The 8,477-nt window shown below is 47.6% G+C and overlaps 1 protein-coding gene across 3 annotated transcripts in view; it reads left to right on the forward strand.

Annotated features, from left to right (window-relative positions):
- Positions 1 to 3,314, forward strand: part of Prickle2 (prickle planar cell polarity protein 2) — a 328,682-nt gene extending 325,368 nt beyond the window's left edge. For all 3 annotated transcript variants that reach the window (XM_046452953.2, XM_046452954.2, XM_046452955.2), the window contains one exon: positions 238 to 3,314. In XM_046452953.2, coding sequence (XP_046308909.1) covers positions 238 to 1,118 — 881 coding nt within the window. In that variant the 3' untranslated portion in view covers positions 1,119 to 3,314. The remainder of the gene's footprint in view (positions 1 to 237) is intronic.
- Positions 3,315 to 8,477: the final 5,163 nt, after the last annotated feature.

Raw genomic sequence — 8,477 nt, forward strand, 5'->3', positions numbered from 1 at the left:
AGCTCAGTGGTTAAGTGCCCCCTGAGTTCAATATACAATGGGCTCTTAATAACAGATGGGGAGGAATTAGCAACGTAATTAGCAACTAGTCTTGCGTTTTAAGCGCGCATCCTCTCTAGGCGCCCAGGGCCCAAGATCCCCCCTGCGTCCTCTGTGCCCTGGCAGTGACAGTGCCAGTCGGCCCCCATTGCCGCCCACTTGTACTAACCCCGCGGTCCTCTGCTCTGTCCCCGCCAGGCCTCTCTGCCGAAGGTGGCGCCAAACGCCAGGAGCACCTGTCCCGGTTTTCCATGCCCGACCTCAGCAAGGACTCGGGCATGAACGTGTCGGAGAAGCTGAGCAACATGGGCACGCTCAACTCGTCCATGCAGTTCCGCAGCGCAGAGTCGGTGCGCAGCCTGCTGTCCGCCCAGCAGTACCAGGAGATGGAGGGCAGCCTCCACCAGCTCGGCAACCCCATCGGGTACCGAGACCTGCAGTCCCACGGGAGGATGCACCAGAGCTTCGACTTCGATGGCGGCCTCGCGGGCAGCAAGCTGGCGGGCCAGGACGCGGTGCGGGCGCAGCCCCTGAGCGAACGCACCCGCAGGAGGACTACCCCGCGCGACGACCACCGGCGCTTCCGTCCCCACCGCTCCCGGCGATCCCGCCGCTCCCGCTCGGACAACGCCCTCCACCTGGCCAGCGACCGCGAGGCCATGTCGCGATTGAAAGAAAGGCCCTCCCTGAGAGCCCGCGAGGACTACGACCAGTTCGTGCGCCAGCGGAGCTTCCAGGAGAGCCTGGGGCAGGGGCCCCGGAGGGACCTGTACGGCCAGTGCCCGAGGACTGTCTCGGACCTGGCTTTGCAGAATGCGTTTGGGGAGCGCTGGGGACCCTACTTCACCGAGTACGACTGGTGTTCCACCTGCTCCTCATCCTCCGAGTCTGACAACGAGGGCTACTTCCTAGGAGAACCCATCCCCCAGCCAGCCCGCCTGCGGTATGTCACCAGTGACGAGCTGCTGCACAAATACAGCTCCTACGGCGGCGTCCCCAAATCCTCCTCCACGTTGGGGGGCAGAGGACAGCTGCATAGCAGGAAAAGACAGAAGAGCAAAAACTGTATCATTTCGTAATAGGATGGGGGTCGGAGGGAACGGGGGCGATGGGAACCAAGAATGTACATTCAGAAACTTGCACTGTTTTCGATTTTAAAGCGCTTTGGGGGTGGGGGTGGTTCGTGGGGGGAGAAAAAGGGAGCGTTCTCAGCTGGAGGCAAGGTTACAGATGGACTCAATAGGTAGTCACAGTTCTTAGCATGTTGAATATCATGTGCCCATTTCACGTTGGAAACACAGTAGAGTCTATGGAGGCCCTTTCCCATCAGTCATGTGTTCAGTGGCTGCTTACGAGGTGACAAACCCTTTCCTGCTCGCTTATTTCCTCTCTGGTACTCTTACTTTTAGGACTCCCCCCCCCCCTTTTTTTCTTTTTCAGTAAGTAATTTGTTTATTAGCCAAGACCCAAGACTAAGTTATTTACATGTCCATTGTAAATGCATTGTAAATGAGAGTTCTGATAAAATATTTTTGTATTTTGTAATATCAAAGGAATTTCTATATGGTAGGACTCCGTGGGGTCTTTGCATGCTCATCTGGCCTTGTCTTTGAGTAGTATTACAAGGTGGCCCAGGACCACCCCCTTTTTTTTTTTTCCTATACAAATTTGTTATATGTCAGTGAGACCTTTTTTCAAAGGAGTGTATTCAATCTGGCTTTTTGTGGCTGAAAAAAAAAATTTTACCCAAAGTATTTTATGCTCCATTTCATCTTAAGGAGCCATCCTTAAGCCCGCTCCCAACCTTGGTAGGATTTGTTCTCTACAAAGTGATAGTAATTTTTTTTTCTTAATTGCAAATGTAACTTTTGCCGATTTAATCAACCAGTGTCAGTCAAGTTGCGTGAGAAATGCCATCCCTTACCCGGGAACATTGAAGTTGCTTAATATTGATCTATCCCTCGGGAAAAATTAAAGTGACCGTGAGTGGTGGTGCCGTTGTGTGCTGTCAGCATGACATTGTTCTGAATGTGGCATTATTTTTCTGGTGCTCCTGTTTCCTGGATCGTTGTATCTGCTTTCCTTTCCCAAGGCAGACAGAGCTGCTGCCATCGCCTGACAACCGGTTGTCCTCAGAGCAAATGAACTTAAACTTAAGCGTTTAGATTCGAGGGATGGGATGGTTCTGAGGGGCTCTGGGAGCCAGGGTGTGTTGGATGTTATGCTGGAGGAAGGAACAAAGCTGTTTGAGGACAGGAAGGTCAAGGTCAAGGTTAAGGTAGGAGGGGAAGAAGAAGTAAGTATATGAAAGAAGGACTTCCGCAGAGGAAATGGAGGAACAGTCCCCTTGTGCTTGCAGAGAGAAGCTGGTTCCCAAGCGTAGTAACCTGAGTTCCCCAGGAAGGTCCAGCTGCTGAGATTTCAGGGTCATGACTTGGGGGGGGAAAAAAAACAGACTTTGTTGAAAGAGAGATTCCCATTTTGAACTTGGAGGGCTGTGGGTCAGACAGAAAGTGGGCTCAGAAGTAAGTTTGCTTCAAGAAGACATTTCACGGTTGTGCTGTTTATATAGTAAAATAAAACTTCCTGCCTTGCTTCAGTTAAAAATGAAGCACTTTTGCTCTTTCGTCCATTCTCCTCCACTCAGTGGATTGTGGCCATCAAAGTGACCCATTGGAGGACCCACCTTTACTGAGACGTACTGTCCATTTAGTACCTGGTGTGTGTGTCTCCATGGCCATCTGCCATGGTGACGTGAGCGTGGTGGTCTCTTTGCTGTCGTAGTTAACATTTTCTAATATTTTTAATGGAGAGAATGTGAACCACCATGGCTTCTCAGACACCATCCCACGTGGGTCTGGGGTGGTGGGGAAGGAAGGCTGTAAAGGGCGTGGTCATGGCAGTCCATTCAGGATGGATTAAAAAATAATTTGCTTTTCAGGTATTAATAAGACATTTGTCATTGTCACTGATTTTTTTAAAAAAGAGCAATGCAAATGTTGGTTGTGGCTGTTTTTCCGCATGCTATCTTCATATCTAAATGCTTCATTAATTATCCGAGCCTCTGGAGAATTAACTCTATTAACGTTTGTATAGTAAGTTTGTAAACTGCTTGGCAAACTGATTAAGAAATAATGTACAATACCACACTACTTAAAGTGGTAGGTTTCTGGTAGAAATTGGGTGAGTCCCATTTGGAGTTTGGAGTTCCTTGATTGATCAGAATAAAAATGCATTTGTTGGGGGGAAAATAAAAAGAAGAGAGGAAAAGCAGATCACTTAACTTATAACTTAGCAAATGTTCAAAAATATATCTGTGCTCTGTGGCCCCAATTCCCATGAAAGAAATCTTCCCGTAAATGCGGTAGCTCTTACATTTCCCAAAAAAAAGGCTTTAACCACCATCTGCACAAAGAAGAAGGTGGCCGAGAAACTGACGTCTAATCAGTACCCAAAGGCACCGAGAGGTGAACCACGAGTTCATCTAGGGATCACACTGGCCAGAGCTTAATGTATTATGAGACTCAGGCGTCAAGGTCAAAGTCTACTAGCAAGATCACCTCCATAAATTCCACCACTCCAGATTTCCTCCCACGCTAAACACAGCCAGGCGCCGTCAGGGAATGTCAGTGGAGGAAGCAGTTCCTCACCATGATGGTGACATCACATTGGGACTTCCACCCATAAGTGATAACTTACATGTTAACATCCCAGAATCTCACTCCCCAAACTTCTGTGAATTCTTTCCCTGAGCAAGAATTCGGGGTTCTCCTCTGAGTCCGCCATCATAACCATCAGCTCTTACTGGTTACATTCCTCTGGTGGGTGGGGCCCGTGCTCACCTCTTAGAAGGTCATTTATCTTCTATAGACTGGTTTTCAGAAGAGGAAGCTTTTCCCAGCTTGCTCTCCTCCCTGATGCCTTGGTTGCTTTCTTCCCCTGCCCCCCACTACCTCTCCTAATACTGGGCTTGTCGTTTGGACACTGCAACTTTGGAGGTCAAGCCCTTTCCTACTGCTGCTAAATCCAGCCACAGAACTGGCTCTTTTTCCAGGTCCAAGAAGTGAACGTCACTGAGTTGCAGTTCCTTCACGGTCCTGCCAAGGCACACCTGACCTTTGTAACTGTGAAAAGACTTCTTGCCAACCTGGTGGCTTTGAGCATAGCATTCGGGAGTCTTCCTTCTGTCATAGAGTTCTGGGATCTCTTCCAAGCATGAAGGTGAAGGACGTTAGGGAAATCAGACCACACTTCCTGATTTTGCACACATCCAAGGGAGAATTCCTGGGGTTGGTTATTGATGCCATCTCTCCACCTTGCCCTTTTGTTCTCTAACCCTTCCTTCCTAGTCCAGCCAGCTAAGGGAAGAAGCAGATGGGTTTTCCCAGTGTGAGCCTAGGAGGGAGCCCTTTCCCATCTTCTGTACAGTAGCAAGATTGTGATTCTTTTCTTGCACCTGCTGTCTGCTTCTTGGGTTCTGCTGGCCATTGAATCCATGATACACACACACACACACACACACGACAGACACCTGCTTTGCCTGCCCTGCAACCTGAGCAGATGTAAGCAATGTGTTACTCTATGCTTTCCCAGGAAATGTGGATACAGCCTCAACAACCAGCCAGAGGACCCACTGATTAAAACTGATGTCCTTTGATAATAGATATTTATGAACTGAAGTTGGGAGGCTGAGGCAGGAGGATCGCAAGTTCAAAACCAACCTCAGATTCTTATCTGTCTTTCTGCCCTGGGCTCTCTTGCCATGGGATACCTGACATTAAAGAAGCAGCAGTCAGAACTAATTGGGAGATTGCATTTCCTCTGTCCGCCAGATTGTGGAGGCTAAAGGAAGCTGGCCTCTTAGGCCAAACAAAGACAGATCTCTCTGGCCTCCTTTTGCAGGCCCATGTTCCTTACCAATTAGAGCCTTCTGCTCATTTTACAGGGGTCCAGTAAGAGTCCTTCTTATTCTTTTTTCTGATCCCATCTTCTGACAAGAAAGAGAACAAATATTTAAATTCCAAGGATAAGTGCTCTCTCTGTGTATTTCTAACAGAAACCAGATGCTGAGGGCTCGATCCTTCTATGGCCCAGGAAAGTGGAAGGTGGAGCCAGTTATCTGGATATTTCATGCAAGAACAGTTGCTGCTAGCAACTGTCCGGCACCTTCAGGAAGGCTTCAGGATGGAGCCTGCAGACATGTGTCCTAAGTCCCCCCTGCTGATTTTGATGGCATTTGCAGGTAGCTACATTTGAGGTGCATTTCTTTAAGCACAAGAGAAGTGGAAGTAGAAAGATCCTTGGCCTCATGTCCAGTGGGTCGGATCCTCTGGGGCCTCAGCAGCCACCAGAGTGACCAGGTGTCCACCTGGAAGTCCTCATCAAAGTTAAAATCCCCAAAGGATGGGATTCTTTTCCCCTTCTTCCAACCGAGTAGCCCGTTGACAACCCTCATAAATCGTGACACACCGTTGGGAGATAGACCATTTTACAAGCTCACTTCCTGCTGACCAAACTGGCTTTCTTTAAGAGAATAAAAAGCAGGGGGGAAAGTCACATCGTGTTAGGAGACATTTCTGTGATTTAGATATGATGAATCCCTTGGGTAGGGGAGAAAAATAATTGTCTTGCTCTATCCTGAGAGTTTTCTGAGACATCCCTTTACCTGACTAGACCTTTGGCCACTCCTGTTCAACAGGTTGCTGATCAAGTTTTTCTAAAATTTTCAGAGACTCTGTTACTTACAAGAAAGTCTGTGCTCAAGCCTATCTAACCTGATTTCCATATTTTCCCATTAAATATTCTGATTCTCTCACGGACCCTGACTTAACATTCTGAAGTTGGGAGGCTGAGGCAGGAGGATCGCAAGTTCAAAGCCAACCTCAGGAACTTAGCGAGGCCCTCAGCAACTCAGTGAGACCCTGTCTCTAAATAAAATATAAAAAAAGGGGCTGTGGGTGGGCTCAGTGGTTAAGTGCCCCTGGGTTCAATCCCCAGTAACAAACAAAAACATGAATCCTCCATTTTCTCTAGTAAATCAGGACTTGGTCAGGATTTCCTTGCCTACACTCATCTCTTCCTGCACAGGATGGCTCTGCCCATCTCCTGCTTTAATTTCCCATGCGTAAACAACCTCAAAGGGCCTGAGGAGGTGAGGCAGGCCAGAGTCTGTTATGTGTTGAGCGTCACGCTGTTTGTCAAGAAGGCCCACCACGGGCCTTGGGTGTGGGCTCTGCCAGAGACTGTTCTGAACACTTTGCTCGAGATCCGTGCCCTGTACCATGGATATGATGTTTTACTGATGTCTGTAATACATTTGTAAACTTCCAATAAAATTTGAATAAAAGAAGTGTTGCCCTCTTTCTCGATCCTTCCTCACTTGGCAGATTTTTCAAGTGGTCTTGGCCTTCAAGCATCTCAATAAAAAGAGAAAGGCCACATGTGTCAGCAGGAGACTTACTATGAAAGATGGACCTGATTGTTTAAATCTGAGGGTTTTTTTTTCCCCTTTGGTGTGTGTGGGGGGGTACCAGGGATTGAACTCAGGGCGTTCAACCACTGAGCTCCATCCCCAGCCCTATTTTATATTTTATTTAGAGACAGGGTCTCACTGAGTTGCTTAGGGCCTTGCTTTTGCTGAGGCTGGCTTTGAACTCATGATCCTCCTATCTCAACCTCCCAAGTTGCTGGGATTATAGGCGAGCACCACAGCACCTGGCTTAAATCCGAGTTTCTCAGTCTTGGCACCATCTGCATTTGGGGCACTTCAGTCTTGGTTGCAGAGGCTTGTCCTGGGTGTCGTAGATTGAAGAGTGCTAACATCATCAGCCTCTGCCCACTACACGCCAGGAGCACCCTCCACCCAAGTTATGCCAAGTAAAAATTCCTCTACACGTCACACCCACGAAGACAGCTACTATAAATGAAAAAGAAAATAACAAATCAGCTGGGTGGAGTAGCACATGCCTTTAATCCCAGTAGCTTGGGAGGCGGAAGCAGGAGGATCATGAGTTCAAAGCCAGCCTCAGCAAAGGCAAGGCCCTAAGCAACTCAGTGAGACCCTGTCTCTAAATAAAATACAAAATAGGGCTGGGGATGGGGCTCAGTGGTCCACTGCCCCTGGGTTCAATCCCCAGTACCAACAAAAAAAAAAAAGAAGAGATGTTGGTGAAGCTATGGAGCAAATGGAACCCATGTGTGCTGTCGGTAAGAATGTAAGATGGCGCACCACTGTGGAAAGCAGTACGCAGTTTCCTCACCCCCAGTTAAAGATAGAATGACTGTGTGACCCAGCAATTCTACTTCTGGATACATACCCAAAAGAATTGAAATCAGTCTCAGAGATATTTGTGCATTTGTGTCCATACAAGTGTTATTTATAGTAGCAAAAAGGTAGAAGCAGCCCAGATGTATACCAATGGATGAATGGTAAACCACAGTGGGGCGAATACACACAGTGGAGTATTATCCAACCTTGAGAAGGAAGGGAATTGTGGCACATGCTGCAATGAGGATGTACCTTGAGGACATGATGCTTAGCGGGACAAGCCAGTCACAAAAGACACATACCGTATGATCCCACTAAAATGAGGTTTCTGTAGCTACGGTCATAGAGGCAAAAAGTCAAAGGGCAGCCATCATCAGGGCTGAGGGGAGAGAACACTGAAGAATTATTGTTTATTGAGCAAGAGTTTTCAGTTTGGGTTGGTTGGTTGGTTTTGGTTGGGGCCAAACATTTTATTTCGGATTCTGTGGTTTAACACACTCTTCAAAGGTCTTATGGGGGAGGGGAAGGGGAAGTTCCTGTAGATTCCCAAGGAAATGTCAGAAAGGCAAAATATGGCCAGCATTATCCATTGGATTTTGGGGTTTTTTTTTGGGGGGGGGAGGGATTGGGTGGATGCCACTTTCCTTACACAGATATCTGATGCCGGGTTTTGCACACTGAGAACTGAGATTTCAGCCAGGAGACACCCTGCAGTCCTGAGCCGCACACCCGGCCACCCTCAGAGCTGGCTTCTTTGCGTAGGTGGAAGGATCCATCTCTCAGTGGAGATCAGTGGACATCTAGATGGCTGGATGTCTGTGGGGGATCTTAGAATTGCTTGCCTCATTTACTGGGAAGATCTGGATAGGAAGTGGCCTTTAGGGACACTGTTATTTGGAAAATTACAACACGAGTACAACCAGTCTTAGACATTTGGCATTTGCTTGTTAAAAGCAACTCAAGATCACATGCAATGAAACATGTTTGACTTTGGTTCCTCCCCAAGAACTTAAAAAATTACAAAGGGAACTTAATAGGAAATGTACAAAAGGTCACACCATTTTTTTTCCTTTTGGTCATCTGTGGGTAGTTATATGACAGAATGGTTTCCACTTTTTGTTTGTTTCTTTGAACGGAGAATTTTGGTCCTCAGTTTGGTTTGTTTCTAGGA

Source organism: Marmota monax, unplaced genomic scaffold, assembly GCF_021218885.2.
Source record: "Marmota monax isolate L192 unplaced genomic scaffold, Marmota_monax_Labrador192_F-V1.1 WCK01_AAM20220418_F8-fsc00042, whole genome shotgun sequence".
NCBI classification, from domain to species: domain Eukaryota; kingdom Metazoa; phylum Chordata; class Mammalia; order Rodentia; family Sciuridae; genus Marmota; species Marmota monax.